General features: G+C 43.6%; 1 protein-coding gene across 2 annotated transcripts in view; it reads left to right on the forward strand.

The window, feature by feature from the left end:
- The window catches only part of wdr37 (WD repeat domain 37), a 128,281-nt gene that overhangs the window by 18,230 nt on the left and 86,320 nt on the right, over positions 1-23,731 (forward strand). The window contains exons 2-3 of one of the 2 annotated variants that reach the window (XM_055664787.1): positions 5,692-5,859; positions 7,692-7,742. In XM_055664787.1, the coding sequence (XP_055520762.1) occupies positions 5,722-5,859; positions 7,692-7,742 (189 nt within the window). In that variant the 5' untranslated portion in view covers positions 5,692-5,721. The remainder of the gene's footprint in view (positions 1-5,691; positions 5,860-7,691; positions 7,743-23,731) is intronic. The other variant, XM_055664795.1, reaches the window with a different exon arrangement.

The raw sequence follows: 23,731 nt of genomic DNA on the forward strand, positions 1-23,731 counted from the left end.
AAAAATGTTTTCCTCATCTCGGTCCTAAAAGATTTCCCCCTTATCCTTAAACTGTGACCCCTTGTTCTGGACTTCCCCAACATCGGGAACAATCTTCCTGCATCTAGCCTGTCCAACCCCTTAAGAATTTTGTAAGTTTCTATGAGATCCCCCCCACAATCTTCTAAATTCTAGCGAGTACAAACCGAGTCTATCCAGTCTTTCTTCATATGAAAGTCCTGACATCCCAGGAATCAGTCTGGTAAACCTTCTCTGTACTCCCTCTATGGCAAGAATGTCTTTCCTCAGATTAGGAGACCAAAACTGTACGCAATACTCCAAGTGTGGTCTCACCAAGACCCTGTACAACTGCAGGAGAACCTCCCTGCTCCTATACTCAAATCCTTTTGCTATGAATGCTAACATACCATTCGCCTTCTTCACTGCCTACTGCACCTGCATGCCTACTTTTAATGACTGGTGTACCATGACACCCAGGTCTCGTTGCATCCCCCCCTTTCCAAATCGGCCACCATTCAGATAATAATCTACTTTCCTGTTTTTGCCACCAAAGTGGATAACCTCACATTTATCCACATTATACTGCATCTACCATGCATTTGCCCACTCACCCAGCCTATCCAAGTCACCTTGCAGCCTCCTAGCCTCCTCCTCACAGCTAACACCGCCCCCCAGCTTCGTGTCATCCGCAAACTTGGAGATGTTGCATTCAATTCCCTCGTCCAAATCATTAATATATATCGTAAATAGCTGGGGTCCCAGAACTGAGCCTTGCGGTACCCCACTAGTCATTGCCTGCCATTGTGAAAAGGACCCGTTTACTCCTACTCTTTGCCTCCTGTTTGCCAGCCAGTTCTCTATCCACATCAATACTGAACCCCCAATACCGTGTGCTTTAAGTTTGTATACTAATCTCTTATGTGGGACCTTGCCGAAAGGTCCCACATAACGTTTCGTAACGTTTTTGCGCAAATAGAATGACCGCGCAACTGGAAGATAACAAGATCAGAGCTTTAGTTATGTATAGATTCTCCCTATTTGGAAATCATTAAATTGGTACAGCACCAAAGGAGGCCATTCATTCCATCATGTTTGTACCTGCTGTCTTTTGGAGCAGTTCACTAGTTCCTCCCCCTCTGCCCCCCTTTCCGTAGTTTTGTTAATTTTTCCTCAGCATTTACTAATCAAATTTGCACTTAAAGGCTGAAAATGAACCGACCTTCATCACCATTTGTATGCAGTACATTCTGGATTCCAACCATAGGCTGCAGCAAAAAAAAAAAATCCTTATTGTACAATTTATTTTGCCTTCATTTTATACGTATGATCTGTAGCCCTCGACTCCTCCACCAGAGGGAACAATCTCCAGTTGTCCATTTGGTCCAAACGCCTCATCAGATGCTTCTTCCAAATCTCCCTCATCCTATAAAGAAAAAAGGTCAATCTTGTAAATGTAGATGTAGTCACACATTCGCTGTTAAGGGTCTTGCCATCAACAATATATATTCCCCTTACATTTGACCTCCAAAAGTACAGCACCTCACACTTAAATAGATTAAACATTGTATTACATTGTATGCTGGTTCCTGTGCTGTATTGTTGTGCACCATAATAAATCATAATCATAATAATAGTGATTTATTAGCCGAGTATGTTTTGCAACATACGAGGAATTTGGTTTGCCACAGTCATGCCAAAAAAGCACCAAGACACACAACTACATAAAATTTGACATAAACATCCACCACAGCGGCTCCTCCACATTACTCATTGTGATGGAAGGCAATAAAGTCTTATCTTCTTTCCCCCTTTTTCTCCCGCGGTTGGGGTAGTCGAACCATCCGCAGTCGGGGCGATCGAAGGTCCCGCAGCCGGCGATTGAAGCTCCCGCGATCGGGGCGGTCGTAGCTCCCGCGTCTTGGAGCTCCCGACGTCGATCCCTGACAAAGGGATCGCAAGCTGCACGATGGTAAGTCCGCAAGCTCCCGCGGGTTGGAGATCCTAAACTCGGTCCCCAGCAAGAGGCCGCCAGCTCCAGATGTGCCGCAGTGCGACGGGGATACCACGGAAAAAGTACATCTCCTTTGAGTGCAAAGTCCACAAATAGGTCACTAGTGCTACATTTTACGCCAAATTAAAAACAACGAAGGAAAAAGACGGGACAGTTGGCAAGGCCTTCGTGGTGTACCTGTAAGAGCAGGATGATCTTATGGCATCACTTTTGACTTGTTTACCTCATCTATTTTCCATCAGGTGACTATTAACCATGTCCCTGTTCAATGTTTCTAAAAGATTTCTCACCACTGAGGTTAAATTGATTGGCCTACAGTTGCTCGGTATTCTCTCACTTTTATTTTGAATAATGGAATAACATCGGCCATTCTCTGGTATTGTCTCTGTATCCAAAAAGCAATGCAAGTTTCCACATTGTCAGATGGATTCCAATGTTGTAATTGGTTGATAACTGTTTGGCTTGATGAAGGGTTTCGGACCGAAACGTTGTATTTCCTTTGATAGATCTTTTGGGTTTCTCCAGTTTATAGTTTCATGAAACAAACACCAGAGGAATTTGGTTGTCTTTACATATTCAATGTCAGGTTGCTCGGGGTTCTGTTAAAAAAGTTCACCAAGACTAAATGCACAGATCTTCAGAGATTTGATTTGTTTCATTGTTTGTAGACTGCTTAGGCCTGTCTGGTGTATAACATTTGTTGTTTAGCATGTTATTCTATGTTTCTATTGGGGAGAAAGCAGGCACGGGTTATTGATAGGGGACGATCAGCCATGGTCACAATGAATGGCGGTGCTGGCTCGAAGGGCCGAATGGCCTCCTGCTCCTATTTTCTATGTTTCTATGTGTTGCGTTGCAGCTTGAACAGGTAGACATCTAATATATAGATATGCTTGCAGTTGCGCACAGCATATCTTTCGGCATTTATTAAACAAGGGTTGATCCCCTTCCTTTTGGGCAGCACAGTGGCGCAGCGGTAGAGCTGCTGTCTTGCAGCACCAGAGACCCAGGTTTGATCCTGACTATGGGTGCTGTCTGTACGGAGTTTGTATGTCCTCCCTGTGACCTTGGCTTTTTTCTCCGGCTGCTTCTGTTTTCTTCCACACTCAAAAGACTTACATGTTTGTAAGTCAATTGGCTTTGGTAAAAATTGTAAGTTTTCCCTCGTGTGTAGGATAGTGCTAGTGTGCGGGGTGACGCAGTCTAGGTAGGCCGAAGGACGTGGTTTTGAGCTACATCTCTAAAGTAAAGTCTAAAGATAGTAATGATAGAGCACAGGCTGTGAGCTACGAGGTTGCAGGTTGTGGTGGCTTTATTTCTTGTGTTCTGGTAATGTGAAGTGTTCAGAGGAAAACCCAAATTTCACTGTACCTCAGGGTACACATGACGGTAAAGGACTGTTGAACTATTGAACAGTCTACCAATTCTCGCCCTGCTTTGGAAACTCGGTGCTTGAACGTTGATCTCAACTACAGCACTTCAACCTGTCAATCACTCACAAGGTGGTCACTCTCAAGATGGCTGCTCCCCCACTATCACTGCCTCTCTATTTATGCATCTTGCTTGCATGTTAATCCTGCAGGTATTGCTGAACCTGCTGCAACTTGTGGGTTTCGACTAGCTTTGCAAGTCTCTATCCAAATGCTGGCTCTATCTGGTGGCTGAGATTGAAGATATTCCAGGCTGATAGGTTTTTTGGATAGTGAGAGCATTATGGAGTTGGTATGTTGTGCTGAATGGCCTGCTTCTGTTTTTTACTTGAATGTTTTCTTCTGTAATGCTACCTCACACTGTTACTCTATTAGAAGTAGGGAGTGACGAGGCCATGCAGAGATTTGAAAGTAAGAATGAATTTTAAAATCATGGTATGGTTTAATCAGGAGGTGACAGTGAGCACAAAGGTAATGGATGTGTGGCATATGATGCTGATGCAAGCTTAAAATGTCCACCGCAGCGGTTTGGATGACCTTGAGTTTACTGAGAGTAGAAAAAGGGAAGCTTGCCAAGAATGCTTTGGTGTTTTAATGTGTCCGTGGGACGTGAGTGTTCTTGGCAATGCCAGCAGATGCTATTTGTGCCTTTTACGCTCAGACTGAAAAGGCACTTGAAAATTTGCTACGTATCTGGGTCTGGAATCATATGTTGGCAGGAATAGCAGATTACCTTCCGTGAACATATGACCATGTGAGTTAGGAACAGGCATTGGCTCCTTGGTCCCTCAAACCTCCTCCATCTTTTCATATGTTTTAGCCGATCTGATCCAACCATAACTCTGTATTCTTACCTGCCCCAATAACCTCACATAAAGTATCATATCTACTCCTGTTTAGAATTTTTCAAAGATTCTGCTTTTAATATGCTTTGGAGAAGAGAAATCCAAACACGTGTGACCCTTGTAGATGAGACATTTTTTATTTCACCCTTAGTTTTGTGATTGCAATTACAGAAATTAGCAATTTATTCCAGATGTATTTCATTACTTGAATTTAAATTCCCCTCGCAGCTGTGGTGAAATTCAAACTCGTGTCTTGGGATCAATGGTCCAGGCCTTTGCATACCAATCCATTAACTTAAACACAATGCCGTCAATTAATATTTGTTTGCCAGCCATTGAATAAAGCTATGAGAATATTTCAAATGGTCAAAATTGCATATAAAATCATATTCTAGATTCACTTTTCTTTTAATAATAATAATAATAAAATCCTTTATTTCGAACAGACTAAAAAATAAAAAACAAATATGAAACAGCAAACAAAAAAACCAAAAAAAAAAACCAAGAATATTTATAAAGTGGCATAAACAATATCTATAAATAAATGAATCGTATGTGTCCGAAAAGGAGCAGGAAGAAGCCAAAGCTTATTAATTCCCACCTCTTATTTAACTGCTTATAATTTTGATGTTACTATAGTTTTGACTTTAGCATCTGATGGAGATTCATGCTGTAGTGCAGCATTTATAATGGGCTGTAAAGTTCCAATTGTCATCTGTTCCAATAATGTTTGCAAAGTCCATTTCTGTCTTTGCAGGTATGGAGAACTCGTCAGTTTTAAGGTGTAGGAAAAAAGATTTAATAGGAATGTGAGGGGCGACAATTTCACACAATTTCTGTACACGGTGGGTGTACAGAACGAGCAGCCATAGGAGGCAGTTGAGGCAGGGTCTATCGCAACATTTAAGAAACAATTAGACAGGTACATGGATAGGACAGGTTTAGAGCGATATGGGCCAAACACAGGCAGGTGGGACTAGTGTAGCTGGGACATGTTGGCCGGTGTGGGCAAGTTGGGCTGAAGGACCTGTTTCCATGCTGTTTGTCTCTATGACTCATCCGATTTCAATTTTGTGATGTGAACAATGTGGAATTTTGCTTAGAGTTATGTCCGACATTTATCCCTCTATTTGCACCACAAAAACAATTGTATTTTTTATTGCTGTTTGTTATGTTTGCAAGTAGAATGACCTTATCTCCAATGACATTGCAAAAAGGTTCTTGCATGGCTGTGGATTCCTTTGGGATAACCTGTCATTGAAAGAAAGATATTTAGAATAAATTACAGATTTCAGTAGAGGCTCTTATCTTTTGTCCAGTATGATGCTATAACTTTTAAGTGTGTGTTGTTTTTTATCCAGGGGGATGGAACTATGACCCATAATAACTTGTTAAATCTTTGCAGGGGACCAGGTGAAGAAATCGCCAGGAAGTGATGCCTGTTGAAAGTGGAAGCAGTGCAACTGCACGGCAGGTGAAACAGAAACGAAAAGCTCACACAATCTCTATCAGGAGAACAAACAGCACTGAGCAGGAACGTGTCACATCACAACGCGACATGCTGGAAGGACAGGTATTGCAAATTGTTACTAGTTACTGACAGCTTGCGATTGTGATAGCTAGTATTAGGGATGCCAATAGATCGATAGTAAACTCATCGTCTATTGCACTGTGATTAGAAAGGAATCATTTCAAGCTGAAAATAATCAGTCATTGGCCAGACTCGACACTAGCCTTGACGTGCTGTACTGCACTGTTTACCTGTCATCTAAGGAGACCAAAGATGATGGCATTTGTCTAGTCACCAGTGCTAAGACAATACATGCATTTTGGCAGCCCTTTGAGATGCACATTTCTAGTTTCATTGAACAAAATGAAATTTGGGGAGGTAGATATAGACACATGTTTAGCACCCGTGACCACAGATTTCTCTCCAAGAGATGCAGGTTAGAATTTTTGTTTGATGTACCTCTTCCTAACTTGAAACGTCAACTTTGTAGTTTCAAAAAAATGTAAAATAAATTTTATTTTTTGTCCTTCCGTTTCCATTGCTAATATTTTGATTTGCAATGGGTGTTAAACAAAAGTGCAGTATTTAAAGGAAAAGACTGTAAAAGAAAAGTGAGTTCAATTGTACTTAAAAACCGAAGAAATTAAACACTGATATGAAGCACAATGCAGTGTGCTTTTGGATCATGTCCATCCTTTCAAAACTGTTGAAATATTAAAGGGAAAGCTGAGATAAATGTATTGTGTGAGGTATGCAAACACATTTGCACTGAATGAATATCTGCCATATATTGCATTTTGTCTGAGAGAAAAGTGAACAGACAAAAGGTAATAAGCAACAAAATAAATTCTGTGAATTAGATGCAGCAATAGATTTAAAAAATCTTGCGCACATTTTGTTACCATTAAAGAAATATCACAGTTGAGTCTGGGAATGACAATTAATTTTATTCAAGCCAAGGCCGATAATATAGCATAATAGCTGATGATAATTGGTATAATCCAAGTATAATTCAATGATATTGAAGTGTTTGCGTACAATACTGCATACAAGTAGATTTAATGAGAGCTTTCTGAACAATCATTAAATTTTGGCAATTGAATATAAGATATGGGTCTGGGCTTCTCTGTGATTGTGTACTATTTATTAGATTTGAATTTTGGTTATTATTTCATGGCTGAACATGGGTGTGTTTGGCATTTTGTAGACAAGTCATTATGTTGATCTGGTTGGTAGCTTATAATGGGGAAACGGCCCTCTGTTGCTGCTCTTGTTCTGGCTTCCTATAAACTCTGGACTTCTGCAATGCTTGATTCTCTTGTGCTCTGACTATCCTGCTTGTTCTGCTTCTGCCTCATCTTTTGCTTATCTGTGCACGGTGGTGGAAGCATGTGGAGCAATTGGTGTGCATGGATATAGAGCTTTCTGCTTTTTGGTGACTACTGAGAAAACTTTGACATAGATTCTCACTTCATTTTTTTAAATGTCTATCGCTGTGATAAGGGTGGTGTCATGTGCTGCATATGTGACAATTATTATTAGTGATGAGAGCAAGAAAAATATTTAATTTCACTTATTTAAGTATAGTACTCAATTGCAATAAAAAAATTGCAGTCAAAGATGTTGTGGGAGTACATTATATCAGTGAGAATTGCAAGAAATGTTACATGAAAGTTTATTCTCTTCCAAACATTAATAATTTTTAAAGTTACATATGTACATGTTTGGAAAATGCTAAGCACATGGAATTGAAGAATTGTAATACTTTAAGCCATTTTTAATATATTAGTGCCAGCCACTGAGAATTTTTACTTATTATTCCCTCTGAAGTTTTTGTTATCGTATTTGTTTTCTAACTGTAAAAATATTGCCATTCGTTTTCTTGCTATTTGTAGGGAGCGATGATGTCGGCTGTCTGTGAGGAAGTCTGTGGGCAGTCAGTGGAGGTTGGTGTAAATGTACTGAATGTGGCTAGAGAGCTGTGGTGGCGTGCACTTTTTAATTTTAATTCTATAGAATCATGGACACCATACAAACTTTTATAATACTTGGGGATGCAGTTTTTGATGAGCATGTGTACTTTGTTAGTTGATGATGTTGGGGGGAAACCAGGGGGCTGGGTGGTAGGGCAGTATTGTTGGTTGTTGACAGAAACATGTGGCTTTGAAATGCTATTTTCATAAGTTTCTTTTAATCTGATCTATAGATTGGGTATCATTGGGTTTGAATGGGAGAGGGTGTGAACAAACTAATAATTTTATTAAAGATTAGTTGTTCAATCATTCATAGCCTTTCCCAGCTGATGGCAGTGTTTTCAAATTGATAAAACTGACATGGGAAATATTTAGTGGAAGGAATTTCTTGACCTGTGCTGTGTTGATCTGAGGATAGATTACATAATACTTTTTTTTTAAGTGTTAGTGTTGACTTGGTTAATCAGGACAGCTAGCTTAAGGTATGTTGTAAATACAATTTTGGAATCCACAATTAAAGAGGAAATACTAAACGATAAGATGAAAAATGGCAACACAAATTTTTTAAAAGTCATGCAGTGGTTCAAGGTTCACCACTATCTTCCCATGGGAAACTGGGGATGGATAATCAATGCTGGGCTTGCTAACAATACCTACAGGTTATAGTTTTTTTGCTTTTTTTAAAGAAGGAGCTACATATGAATATAAAATTGGAGTATGCAATCTGTCATAAATGGGGAGGTATATTTTGGTCCTGAGGAGATTGACTGGAGATATTGATATGTTCTACGGTAGTATGCTTCGGACTGAAAGCCAGTGAAAGATCTGATGTTCACAAAGCTGGGCTACATGCAATGGTTGGTGGTGGCCTCTGCCATTCAGTGTGATCGTCATGAACCTGGTCACTGGCTTAAACGCTCTTTTTCTGGTTCAACAACAACAATGAGATGAAGGGAAGAGATTGAGATGCGTTGTGGTGTCAGAACACCCTACCCCTTAATTTAGAAAGATGAACGAGTTTGTTGTTGACCTAAGAGAGCAAGGGGATGAAAATAACCCTGTCTTCATCAACGGAGCTACGGTAGAGATGGTCAACAGCTTCAAATTCCCAGGTATCCATATCTTCAACAACCTAACCTGGTCACGTCACACTAATGTGGTGTTCAAGAAAGCACATAAGCTTACTTACCTTTTTTTAAGTCCCTAAGACAATTCCACATGTCCAAGAGGATTCTCGCGAACTTGTACAGATGTGCCAAGTATAGCAGCTACTCTGTTCGAGACTACCTGAGCCTGCAAAGACTGGAGAACACAGCCTGATCCATCACTGGCTCTTCACTTCCATCCAGTTCACCTACACGGTTCTTTAGTAACTTGCCAGTTTCTTTGTTGAACTAAATTAAGGCGCATGTTGCAATCAAAAGTGCTTGAACAATTGGTTGGGAAGAAAGCCAAACTGTAAGAAAGACGACTGCGCCTCCTTTTCAAGAGCATCCAGCTGGAAGTATCGCCAACGATGCCTGCCACCCTGACCATTCCCTTTAATCTTCTATCTTCCATGACCAGAAGCAGAGGCTTGAGAACTAGGACGTCCATACAGAAGAACAGCTTCTTCCCCACTGTTGTCAGACTGCTGAGCAAATCTCTTCTTTCACACCCGTTTCCAGGAGGTGCAGTCGTATGATCTATTATTCAATTATTGTACTTAATTTCTCTTTATACTGCAATCTTGTACCATTCTGCTGTTTTGCATTCACTGCTGTAGTATATGAGCATTTCCATAAATACAGCACTCAGTAGTGAAACTGAAAGTCTCCAAACTTCCAGGTTATTTACCTGTTTTTTCTGTAATATTCCCATTGTTTCATAGCCTGGATTTTAAGTTGTGCAGATCATTGTGTAGAGCCAAAATAATGAGATGAAGCAAAAATAAATAAATCTGTTTTTACAAAGAAAAATATCAGATATGTCCCTGTGTTTTCTTGCCTTTTTTTTTTGACATTTTTCAAGCAGAATTTCATCAAATCCTTGGGCTGATTTTTACCAAAAATATTCATTTAATTTTGACATTAAATAATTATATAGGCCAAATTCTAATCAAGCTTATGATTTTTTATCATTTATCACCTGATAAGATGGTTTTCTGATGCACCAAGTTTTTGCAGCAGAACGTGAGTAGCAGTATCCATTTGGTCACGTGTGAATTGTGTGAATTAAAAGCAGAGTAACCATTTTTATATCTATTGTTTCTTTTTAGTGTTTATTTTTTTTTATGTTTAAGCTTTCCATTGAAATACTTAATAATGAATAGAACTTAAAATCATGAAATAAAAATCTAGTTTGCTCACCTATTTTACTGATGTCTCATTCTGTGGTCCCTCCCATTGAGTAATGTTGTCGATGCTATAACGGAGGTTTTTATTTTACACTCGTCCCGATTAAAAAAAAAAAAATTCAAACAACGTGATTATAATGGTGTGAACTACGGGCCTCGTGCTGGGTTAGGTGCCGACATTTTGTAAGGGAGCTTAGAAATCAGTAAGTGTCCCATATGTCTTATAATATTCCTTCCGGACGTGGCGGCGCTGGTGAACGGCTGCGGCTCGCCTGCAGTCCGTTTGTCTTTACTTTTTTGTGTTGTTTTTTTTTCGTTTTGTCTAGTTAAGTTTTTGGTTTTTAGGTTGTGTTTATGTGGGGGTGGGGGGGTTGAAACGGGGCTTGCTGTCCCTCCCTTCGGGGGAATGCGACTTTTTTGTCGTATCCCCCTTCTCTGCCTCCGTCTGCGCTGAGGCCTAATGGCGGAACTGGCGACCTCGAGATTCCGGAGGCAGCCAGTCAGGACTCACCCTGGGCTCGCTTCCTTGAGGGAGGCCCAGCTCGGGGCTGGAACGGTGCTCCCGTGAGGGGCTGTGACGCTCCCATGAGGGCGGCCTGGCGCGAGGCTGGGACTCTCCCGTGAGGGGCTGTGGCGCTCCCGTCGGATCGGCCCATCCTGAGGGTGGAATGGCGCTCCCGTCGGAGCGGCCCAGCTCGAGGGTGGAATGGCGCTCCTGTCGGAGCGGCCCAGCTCGAGGGAGGAACGGCACTCACGTGAGGGCGATCCGGCTCTGGGCTGGAACGGTGCTCCGGTGGCTGGGACGGCGTTCTGGCGGCTATGACCTGAGTCCGGGGTTCAGCCGCGGGCCAGCGGCAGCGTCCGCTGGACTGGAGGGCGGCAGCTTCGACCACCCCGGGCCGCGGTGTTTGAGCCGGCCCGTTTGCGGGGTTGGGTGAGCCGCGGGGACTGATTTACCATCGCCCGGTGGGGTATCGCCTCAGCGCAGAGGGAGAAGAGGAGGGAAGAGACTGCAGCCCTAAGATTTTTGCCTCCACAGTGAGGAGGTGCTTGGAGGATACACTGTGGTGGATGTTAATTTGTGTTTAGTGTTGTTTATTATTGTATGATTGTATGTATGACTGCAGGCACGAAATTTTGTTCAGACCATAAGGTCTGAATGACAATAAAGGAATTCAATTCAATTCAATTCAATTCAATTCAATAAATATTTTTTATCTCTCGTTTTCTTTTCAAATTTTGAAAGTATTAAATTGTGGTCAAGTTTTGGTCGATTTTGATCACAAATTAGCTCAAAAAAATCATAGGTATGCCAATTTATAATGCTGTGGTTTTTCATTATGATTTAATAACTTTCAAATTTGGCCACCCATGTCACAGGTTGGCACCCTTGTTTACGGAAACACTCATAAACTGTTTATGAGCTTCATGGGAACAAGGAGCATATTTACACCCTGGGTGTATATGGCAATAAACTAATGTAAATCTGATCCTTGCTCTCCATTAAGTTGAAAAGTCTATTGCTTCCTTGATAAAATGGAATAACTGCATCAGCAGTTATCTCAGACAATTTCAGGTATTCACAACACTCCAGAAGAAAATTATCCTCACCACAGTCGTAACTGGGCATTCTTTTATTCTGACATTATGTGCCCTGTTTCAAGATTCCTTCATTGGGGGATCATCACAGCATTTGCCATGTCAGTATGATGTTTCAATAAAATTGCCTTTTTTAAATGAGGCTATCCCAGGAATTAAATCAAGTGAATTTGCTCTGCATCTGCTTCCAAGGTAACATAACGACCAACATTTTATGCCATATCCCAGGAGTGGTAATGCCAATGTGCTGGACATTTATATCATGATTTCCCCTAATTGGACTATTATTACTCCTAAAATAAAGACTAATCTTCTATATGCCTTCCTCATTATTTACTATACCTTTGAGCTTTGAGTCTTTAATAGTGTCTTTTTAAACACAGATCATAGAGTACAGAAACAGACTCTTCTCAATTCGTCCATAGCCACCATATTGTCTAACTAAGCTAGACCCACTTGCCTACACTAACCTGTGGAAACATTTGCCTCTTCAGTCCCTTTTAAATCTTAAACCAATGCTCTTTCGTTTTGGATTCTCCTGTCCTGGGGAAAGAATTGTGTGGCTATTCACCTTATTTATGCCCCATGTGAGTTTAAATCCCTCCTAGGTCACCTCTCAGCCTCCTACCGTCCAGGAAGAAAACTGTGTTATGCAGCACGGAAGCAAGCACTTTGGTGCAACTCTGGGCTGACCTAGATGACCATCTAAGCCATGCCCATTTGCCTGCATTTGGCCTATATCCTTCCCAACCGTTGATATCCATGTGCCCATCTAAATGGCTTTAAATGTTACTATTTTACCTGCCTCTTCCTCTGGCACCTCATTACATACATGTGCGACCCTCTGCATCAAGATGTTGCCCCTCGGGTCCATTATTAAATCTTATACCTCTCGCCTTAAACCTATACGGACTGTTTTTTGATTGTCATTCCCTGGAGAAAAAAACTACATTCACCTTATCTATGGTCCTCATGATTTTGTACACCTCTGTAAGACCATGCGTCAGTCACCTATGCCTTAAGGAATAAAGTCCTGGCCTCTCCTACTTCCCCTTATAAATTGGGCCCTCGATCCTGGCAGCATTTTCGTAAAACTTCTTTGTACTCATTCCAGCTTGACTCTTTCCAATATCAGGATAACCAAAATAATGCACAATACTCCAAGTGTGGCCTCACCAGTGTCTTGTGCAACTGCTACATAACATCCATTCCTACACTTGGTAATCTGACTAATGAAGGCCAGTGTGCCACACCTTGCCTTCACCACCCTGTCTACCCATGATGTTCACTTTGAAGGTTGTACCCTGGTTTAATTTTCCACAGTGCAACTTAACTAAATGATTCACTATTTGCCATTCCTTGGCCCACTTACCCTAGCTCAGCAAAATACCACTAATTATTGATTACCTTCACTGTCCATGATACCACTTATTTTATTGTTATATGCAAATTTACTAGCCATGCCTTGTACATTTTCATCCATGCGGGTCACTTAAATGACAAACAACAGTGGGCTCAGCATTGATTCTTGAAAACGCTACTAGTCAGGTCTCTGAATGAATAACCTGCCACCATCGCCCTCTGCTCCTGACCGTGAAGCCAATAATTTGTTGGCCCTCGTTACATCCCACGCAGCTTAATCTGCCAGATTAGCTAGCCATGCGGCGGAACCTTGTAAAAAGCCTTGTTAAAGTCCGTATAGACGATGTCCATTCCCTTCCCTGGAGCATCCTCTTTGCTACCTCTTCTTAAAACTGTTAACATATTTGTGAGACCTGATTTCCCCATGCACAAAGCTGTGCTGACAATCCCTAATCAGTTCTTGTCTATCCAAATGCTGGTAAATCCTGTTCCTCAGGATCCCCCCCCCCAGTACCGTGCCCAGTGCTGGTGCCATTTTCACCGGCATTAGCCATCTTCCAGTTTTCGAGGCGTTCACCTGTGACTAAAGAATGGAAATATCTCTTCAAGGGCCTCTACAATTTCTTCCCTAGCTTCCTGCAAGGCCTGAGTATGCACTTGTTCAGGCCCTTGGGAATTACACACCTTAAAGTACTGGAAGACCACTAATATCTCTTTGGTAAGTTGTATTTAGTCCAACACCTTAAAACTCAGTTGCCTCTTCCTCAGCTTCCATGATCTTCTCCACAGTGAAAATATTGGTTAAAAATCTCACCCATTTCCTGTAGTTCCACACGCAGATGGCCACGCTGATCAGTCAAGGGACCTGTTCCTGGGCAGAGCAGTTACCAAACCAAGCTGAAAAGCAGTTTGATGAGTTGCTATTTATGGTGTATCTTTAGAAATGGGGAGGAAGAAACTGCTGGTTCAAACCGAACGTAGACACGAAATGCCAAAGTAACTCAGCGGGACAGGCAGCATCTCTGGAGAGAAGGAATGGGTGACGTTTTGGGGCGAGACCCTTTTTCATGATCAATTATGCTGAAGAAGGATATGATGAATATCATGAAGAAGGATCTTTACCCAAAACGTCACCCACTCCTTCTCTCCAGAAATGCTGCCTGTCCCGCTGAAATAATCCAGCATTTTGTCTCTATATAAACAGACATGTCATTTGAGACATGCTGAATTTCCTTTGTCTTCTGAGGAAGTTCAGGCACTAGTGTGCTTTCTTGGTCAGGGACCCTCTGCGTTTGAACCAGGACACATTTTTGGTGAGATCTTAGAACTTGAAGCTCTCGACTACTTCCACTTCAGCAAATTGATGTGCACTGGAGCATGTACTTCACATGCTTTGTGCTTGATGTCTGGCTCCTTTGTTTTGTTGATATTGAGAGAGGTAGTTGTCGATGCCTTTTTATTAAGCTCTCTATCTCCTTACTGTATTCTGTCTTGTCACTGTTGAGATCTGGCCAACAACAACACTAAATATACAATACACCGTTACTCATTAACTATAAACTAGCATATGGTACTGCATTGTCTGCTGTGGTTTGTGCCTGAGGTAGGGTTACCCTCGATAACGTGAAGGCAAGTGATTGGAAGCATTCTTGAGTGTTGTTCGATTTCCCCAACCAAACTGATGCAATCAATCAATGTGCTCTCCACCATACAGCTATGGAAGTTAGAGTATTTGGTGACATTCTGATTCTCATCAATTTATATGTGAGTAGAGGCATTGGTGAGTAATCTTGTGTCAATGTGCTAGGCCCAGGACAGATGATCAGATATTTACTTCCAAGAGCTTGAAGCTTCACCATCATCCTTCAGCTTCATCCTCAACTTTCCCTCCTTGAAGTCTGCAATCAAATCCTTAGATTTGCCAATTCTGAGAGCAAGATTGTTCTGGCACCATTCAACCAGAATGTCAATCTCCTTCCCATACTCTGAGTTGTCGTTCCCCGTTCATTGTCCAATGACGGCGGTATGGTTTGTTGGAGCAGTGTCTGGGTGCACCGTCATGGTAATAGAGGGAATAGAAAAGGTCACTGAGCATGTAGCAAGAATTGCCTCTGTGAGGAGGAAATGTTAAAACTTTAGTTATGCTACATTTGAAGTATTGTGTGCAGTTCTGGTTGCTTTGTTACAGGAAGGATATGGGGGCTTCGGAGAGGGTGCAGAATAGGTTAACCAGAACGTTGCTTGGATTAAGAGGGTACTAGCTGTAAGGGGAGGTTGGACGCATTTGGTTTGTTTTCTCTCGAGCATCGTAGGCTGAGAGAAGACCCGATAGAACTTGATATCATTATTAGCGGCATAGATAGGAAAGACAGTGAGAACTTTTTTCCCCAGAGCACACCTTTAAGTTGATGAGGAAATGTTTAAAGGAGATATGTTTAAGAAGGAACGGCAGATGCTAGAAAATCGCAGGTGGACAAAAGTGTTGGAGAAACTCAGCGGGTGCAGCAGCATCTATGGAGCGAAGGAAATAGGCAACGTTTCGGACCAAAACCCTTCTTCAGGCTGCTGTAGGGTGGGGGGGAGAAGAAAGGAGAAAGGAAGAGGAGGAGCCAAAGAGCTGAGGGAGAGCTGATAAGGGGAGGAGACAGCAAGGGCTACCGGAAATTGGAGAAGTCAATGTTTATGCCGTTAGGGTGCAAACTGCCCAAGCGGAATATGAGGTCCTGCTCCTCCTTTACTCTCGGACACCTCCTCCTACTTACCCCTGGACCATGACCCCACAGACGAGCACCAGGCCACTATCTCTAGCACCATCACTGACTTCATCCACTCCGGTTGCCTGCCCCCTGACACTCCACACCTCCATCTTCCACCAGGAGGTTCTCAAAGCCCTCCGGTTCTTCCTCGACCGGGGAACCAACCAATCCCTGTCTGCAGATACTCTCCGCCTAGCGGAGCTGCTCCTTACCCTTAATAACATTTTGTTTGACTCCTCCCATTTCCTCCACACACAAGGCGTAGCTATTGGCACGCACATGGGCCCCAGCTATGCCTACCTCTTTGTAGGGTATGTCAAACAATCCTTGTTCGAGATGTACCAGGGCCCTATCCGCGACCTCTACCTCTGCTACATCGACGATTTCATTGGTGCTACCTCCTGCACCCACACACAACTGACTGACTTTATCCGCTTCACCACTAACTTCCATCCGGCACTCAAATATATCTGGACCATTTCCGACACTTCCCTACCATTTCTTGACCTCACTATCTCCATCGCAAGTGATAGACTTCTGACCGGCATCCACTATAATCCCACTGACTCCCACGGCCCGCAAGCACGCAAGCACGCTCGCTCACACGCTCACTCACATGCTCACTCACACACACACACACACACACACACACACACACACACACACACACACACACACACACACACACACACACACACACACACACACACACACACACACACACACACACACACACACACACACACACACACACACACACCACACTCACACCCACCCACCCACTCACTGGGGCCACCGCTGTCACCAAACTTCAGTCTCCCCGGGGCCATCGACGGTAGCCTGTCAGCAGCTGCACACGACCCCTCAACTTGATAGCCTACGGCAAATGGACGTGTAAGTTCCCGCGCAATCACAGAACCCGCTAAATAGCCCGCCGCACGGAACGTGTTAAGAGCTTGCCGCGCGCGGGCCGGATAAAATCTCGTGGCGGGCCGAATGCGGCCCACGGGCCATAGTTTGGAGACCCCTGGTATAAACCATCATCTGTAGTTCTTTTCTACACCCAGGAACAATCCCTATCTCCCTTTCTTGTTAAGTCTCTGAAGTTATAGTGCTCCTTTATATTTTTGGTATAAAATACGTAATATTATTTAACATAATTGCAAGTATTTTTTTTAATTTGCATCGACTTGTATATTTGTAACTTTTACCCTTGAATTACAATCTTATATAAAGTAAATTGAGTATTTAAAAAATAATTGTTCTGTTCTACTTGCACCAGTGTTTGGCTTGAGGGTAGGAAGAAGAGGGTGATGGCAGAAGGTTGTTTCTCGGAGTGGAAACTGGTGGCGAGTGGTGTGCCTCGGGTTGGCACTGGGCCCATTGTTACTTGTCATCTATATCAACGATTAAATGCGAATGTGCACGGCATGGTTGGCAAGTTGGCAAGTGACAGTAAAACAGGTGGTGGAGTAGACAGTGAAGGTTATCACAAATTACAGCCAGATCTTGATCAGCTGGATAAGAGGGCCAAGGGATGGAAATTAACTTTAATGGTTCAATAGTTATTTTTGTTATGTGTACCTAAAGGGCCTGTCCCACTTGGGCGCGCAAAGATTTTGTGAATCCCAAAATCCTAGGGTGCCGCGCGCGACCGTGCACCATGCGCGCGTAATGCACGCCATGCATGTCGTGCGTCGTGACGCGTAAATTATGATGCGCAAATGACGCCCAAGTGGGACAGGCCCTTAAGTACATTGGAAATCGTTTTTTTAATTCAGATAAGTCTGCAGTGTTGTATTTTGCGAAACCAAACCAAGGTAGGATTTACAGAATGAACAGTAAAGTCCTGGGGAATGTTCTGGGACAGATGGATCACGGAATACCAATTCATAGCTCTGTGAAAGTGGTGACTTGATGTTGCGCAGGGTATTGGAGATGGATTTTGACATGCTGGCCTTGATCAGTAAGGGCCATGAGTTTAGAAACTAGGATTATATTACAGTTGGAATATTGTGTTCAGTTTTGGTCACCCTGTAATGGGAAAGATGCCATTGAGATGGAAAGAACGCGGAAAAGATTTACAAGAATGATGGTGGGGCCCAAGGGAATGAATTATTGAGAGGGGTTGGGCAGGCTAAGACTTTATTCCTTGAAGTGTTGGAGATCTTATAGAGGTGTATGAAGCCACACAGGCTATAGGTTGGGTGAATGCACAGTTTTTTTTCAATGAAGGACCAGAGGGTATTGGTTTAGGGTGAGAGGGGAATGATTGCATAGCAACCTGATGGGCAATGTTTTTACACAGTGAAATAAATCCAAAAGCTGCCACTGGAAGTGGTTGAGGCAGATTCAATAACACATTTAAGGAACATTTAGACAGGTAGATGGATAGGACAGATTTAAAGAGACATAAGTCAAGCACAGATAAAAAATGACGAGCCTGGATGGGTATACTGGTGGGCATGGACTATTTGGGCTAATGAGCCTGTTTCTGTGTGTGACTGACTCAGTATCATTGTAAACAGTCAGTTCTAGTAGGATCAATTTGATTGGTGCCTTGGGTTTTGTTTAGTGCATGCTGAAGCTATTTTATTGAGTGAAAAAAAAAATCAACCTTTGCAAAAGCAGTGTATTATTTCTTGTGTGCGGAATGCTGTCATTATTGATGGTTACTAAGGCGATTTACCCTCAACTGCATGATTTTGTGGCTCAGTTTAAAAAAAAGTGTCGTGTTCGCTAATTCCTCTTTTCAATGTGTGCTTAATATTGTGTTGACAGGATTGAGAATAGCTAAGGTGGTTTTGACGCAGGCATTTGTTCTTTGATGGCTATCCTGTTCTCTGCAAATGCTTTTGCCGTTCATCAGGGGAACATTTTTCACTGCAAATTGCAGCACAGTTTTGATGTAAAGCTAGTTAATTGTAAGGACTGTTTTCTGCTCATATATTTGTCTTATTCTCATTGATTTCCAGTAGTGACTTGGAATAAATATGGAGGTAAGACAAAAATCTACAGTTTGAAGGTGGTGTGAATTGTTTAATGTCAGTATGTCAGTGTCTTTCCGTCTACCTTATATTTAATTGTTTTTTTCCTTTGGAACACTTGTACTTTTTCAAATTGGCATTGACAGCTCTTGACAAATGCTCAGTTTTGTAGCCTGAACAGAAAGACTGTTTAAGACTAATGACTAAAGCCTGGCATGCTGTTATGTTGCTGAACCATGTAACAATATTCAGAAGTATTTGTTTTCTGTGACATGCTTGTTTGCTTCCATTACAGCTATTTATTTGTCAAGCTATAAAGATACTGAAATATTTCAGTTATTTTTTAATATGTAATCTTGAATGGTTCTTATGCAGAATGATTAAAAAAATCCTAACCAAGCTGTCCAGCTGAATGCATGTGTCTTGAATTCACTGCTGTTGGGGATTGGTGGTAGAACAGTGCTAAGTTTATCTTTCTGTTTGTCTATAAATAAAGTTGGACCTGTCATCTGCTACAGAACTATAGGTGTTGCTTTTCATCACTGTTTTTCAATTCAGCTTGTTAGGTTATTATGAATTTAAGATAATTGGTTTGATGCCTGGAAGTTTCATTGCAGCTGTCGGATACGATACGATAGAACTTTATTTATAACAGGAGGGAAATTGATCTGCCAGCAATCATGAAACACAACATACATGAAACATGAAATTAAAGGGACGAGTGGAAAGGATTGGGGATGTGCAAAGATAGGGGCGGGAAGGGAGGGGGATGGGGGAGAGGGGAGTCGGTCTACCCCATGGCAGAAAGGGGAGTTGCACAGTTTGATAGCCACAGGGAAGAAGGATCTCCTGTGGTGTTCTGTACGGCATCTTGGTAGATCCAGTCTGTTGCTGAAGGCACTCCTCAGGTTGGCCAGTGTGTTGTGGAGGGGGTGAGCTGTATTGTCTAGGATGCTCTGCAGTTTGAGGAGCATCCTCCCCTCCAAGCCCACCTTCCATGAATCCAACTCCAGCCCCAGGACGGGGCCAACCTTCCTGATGAGTTTTTAAAATCCAATTGGTGTTCGCGGCCTTCACGCAGCACATGTCAGCGAAGAAGATGGCACTGGCTACCACCGATTGGTAGAATATCTGCAGCATCTTACCGCAGGCATTGAAGGAGCCTTCTCACAAAGTACAGCCGGCTCTGTCGCTTCTTGTACAGGGCTCAGCGTTCCTGGACCAGTCCAGTTTACTGTCCAGGTACACTCCAAGGTATTTGTGCTCCCTGGTAAACTGCACATCCACACCATTGATGGAAACAGGGGACAGGCGTGTTCCTCTCCTAACTCCTTAGTCTTGTCAGTGTTGAGCTGCAGATGATTCAGCCCACACCACTGAACAAGGTCATTGACTACACCTCTGTATTCAGCTTCCCTCCCCTCACTGATGCAGCCCACAATCGCAGAGACATCTGAAAACTTCCGCAGTTGGCAGGAGTCCAGGTTATATCTGAAGTCCGAGGTGTTAATGGTGAACAGGAAGGGAAAGAGGACCGTCCCCTGTGGAGCCCCTGTGTTGTTGCTACCGTGATGAGACACAGTTCTGTAGCCTGACATATTGTGGTCGTCCAGTCAGATAGTTGGTGATCCAGGACACCAATGGAGCATCCACCCGCATCTTCATCAGTTTGCTCCCTTGCAGTGCAGGCCGGATCGTGTTAAAGGCATTGGAGAAGTTAAAAAACACGACTCTCACAATGCTCCCCGGCTTATCCAGGTGAGCATAGGAATAATGGAGCAGGTGGATAATGGCATCCTCACCCCCCATCTTTGTTTGGTTAGCGAATTGCAGGGGGTCCAGGTAGTGTTTAACCAGGGGTCGCAGGTGAGTGAGCACCAGCCTCTCCAGGGACTTAATGATGTGTGAAGTCACAGTGCCACTGGTCTGTAGTCATTGGAGGAGCTGGGACTTGACCTCTTCCACATCACAGGAATCCTCTCCAGGCTCAGGTTGAAGATATGCTGGAGTACTCCGCACAACTGGCTGGTACATGCCTTGAGTACCCTGGGGTTGACACCATCGGGACCTGGGCAGAGTCTGCTCAGCTCCTTTCTCACATGCTCAGCCTTGATGGTGAGGTGCGACAAAGAAAGGTCAGAGGAAGTGAACCAGGGGAGTTGAGGGGGAGAGTTTGTCATGGAGCAGGGAAGAGAGTTGGCAGAGGCCCCACCATCAAATTGTTTAAAGAAACAGGCCACTGATCTTCTTGTAGCCTGTAATGCTCTTCATACTGTGTAGGAAGGAACTACAGATGCTGGCTTTAAATTGACGATAGACACAAAATGTTGGAGTAATTCAGCGGGACTGGCAGCATCTCTGGAGAAAATGAATGGGTGACGTTTCGGGCCGAGACTGAAGAAGGGTCCCGGCACAAAACGTCACCCATTCCTTCTCTTCAGAGATGCTGTCTTTCATAGAAACATAGAAACATAGAAATTAGGTGCAGGAGTAGGCCATTCGGCCCTTCGAGCCTGCAACGCCATTCAATATGATCATGGCTGATCATCCAACTCAGTATCCCGTACCTGCCTTCTCTCCATACCCCCTGATCCCCTTAGCCACAAGGGCCACATCTAACTCCTCTTAAATATAGCCAATGAACTGGCCTCAATTACCCTCTGTGGCAGAGAGTTCCAGAGATTCACCACTCTCTGTGTGAAAAAAGTTCTTCTCATCTCGGTTTTAAAGGATTTCCCCTTTATCCTTATGCTGTCTTTCCTGTTGAGTTACTCCAGCATTTTGTGTCTATGCTCTTCATAGTGGCCCAAACATCCCTCGTGTTGTTCCGCTGAAGTTTCAGCTCCAGCTTCCTCCTGTAGTCGTCCTTGCCCTGCCTCAGTCTCGCCTTGAGGTCTTTCTGCACCAGTTTCACCTCCTCCCTGTCACCATTCCTGCAGGCGCTCGGCATCTTCTGGTTGAGAAGGGCCTTTATGTCACTGGTGACGCAGGGCACGTTGTTGGGGAAAAGGTGTGCGGTTTTCTCTGAGACAACGTCATCCACACAGATGGTAGCACAGTCCGTGAGTCCATCAATGTTCTCTCCATGAGGACCACAGAGTGCGTCTGTGACATAAAAACAGCCCTGTAGAGCGTCACAGGCTTCCTGCGACCACCTCCTCGCTGACCTTGTGGTCACAGGCAGCCTCTGGACCATTGGCTTATAGGAGGTAAACCAGGTTGTGGTCGGATCTTCCCAGAGGCGGAAGGGCTATGGAGCTGTACGCCTCTTTAACATTGGCCCATACAGCAGGCCCAGTGTTTCATATGCCTGGTGGGACAGTCAACAAACTGAGTGAAAATGGGTAGGGTAACGTCCAAAGTCACGTGGTTGAAATCCCCCGAAATAACGATGAATGCACTCGTGTCCCATGCCTGGAGTCTCGCGGTGACTGTGTGGATGACGTCACACACGCGCAGAGGGTTGACGGACGGAGGAATGTGAACAGCCACCACAGTGGCGTGTGAGAATTCCCTGGGCATATAATATGGACGGAGACCCACAACCTTCAGTTCGGTGTCCGGGCTACACACACGCTCCTTAACGACGATGTGACCAGGGTTGCACATTTGTTGTGAACGAGATTAGCAAGTCCCCTTCCTTTACACTTGCCACTCTCACAGCAGTCCCTGTCCAACCAAACAGTCTGAAAGCCGTCCACACTCGCGTTGGACTCAAGGATCTCCTTGTGGAGCCATGTCTCCATTAATCACATCACACTGCTATCATGATAATCCCTCTGGGTCCTCACTAGTACAGCTAGCTCGTCCATCTTATTAGCCAGCGATCTCATATTCTCCATTGCGATGGTAGACAACTTGTACCTCCTTCTCTCCGCACATCCTTTTACTCCCAACCGGCATGCCCTGTATTTCCCCCTCAGTTCCTTGGTGGATTTCTGATGTAACCCTGGTGAAGCCAGCCAGTCGGGGTGGTTGGAGCTCCAGCAGTTGATCCTTGGTGTAGACAACAAAGAGACCAACCCCTAGTTGTTGCATTGCAGAGACACGGTGAAATAGTATCTCCCCAACGAGGAAACAGATAAAAGTTTCCCCCATCTCAACGTGCTGCAATAAACTAATTAACTAACCAAAAAAAGCCCAAAATCAATATGAATGTGAAAATAAAGGAAAAGACGATCGTCTGTTAGCTAGCCGCCATGTACACATGTACACAGCGCTGGAACCGGAAACCGGAAGCCTCTGGATGTCTTCCCTACTGCTTCACAGTTGGACCTTTCCTGGACCTCACTGTATTTTGCTCATCACACTACATGGGCACATCTCGCTTCTTCTGCCCAACATCAAACTACTTTGAATGAAAATCTGCTTCTCTTCCTTATCGCCAAATCAAGAATTAATCTGCATGCTCAATATCCCTAATGGGGCTGTCCCACTTGGGCCACCTAATTGGTGAGTTTAGAAGAGTTTAGGAGAGTTTGAAAAAATGTCATGTTAAAGACCTCCTTCGATTATGTAGAAGACCTCCTTCGCCGATGTTGAAGACTAACTTCGACTAGCTACGGGAAAATTGGACACCGAATAGTGGAGAGTGAAGACAACCTCCTTCGATCTCCTTCAACCTCCCTTCGACTATGATGAAGACTACGATTACCTTCGACTACCCTCGATTACCTACGACTAAGATGCCGACCCACTACGACTAAACCTACGAGTAAAAAAAGTATCCTTTTTTTACTCGCGGGCATTTTTCAACGTTGTGAAAAAAACGCCACGACCTAGCTGAGGCCTCGAGTACACGGGGACTACTCTCGAGCATGAAGGTGAGTTACAAAGACCTCCTACGACCTCGTGTCGACCATGCTGCGAGTATGAGTCGAGGGCAAACTCGCCAGAACTCGCGGATTAGGTCGCCCAAGTGGG

This window comes from Leucoraja erinacea, chromosome 2, assembly GCF_028641065.1.
Source record: "Leucoraja erinacea ecotype New England chromosome 2, Leri_hhj_1, whole genome shotgun sequence".
Classification (NCBI taxonomy): Eukaryota; Metazoa; Chordata; class Chondrichthyes; order Rajiformes; family Rajidae; genus Leucoraja; species Leucoraja erinaceus.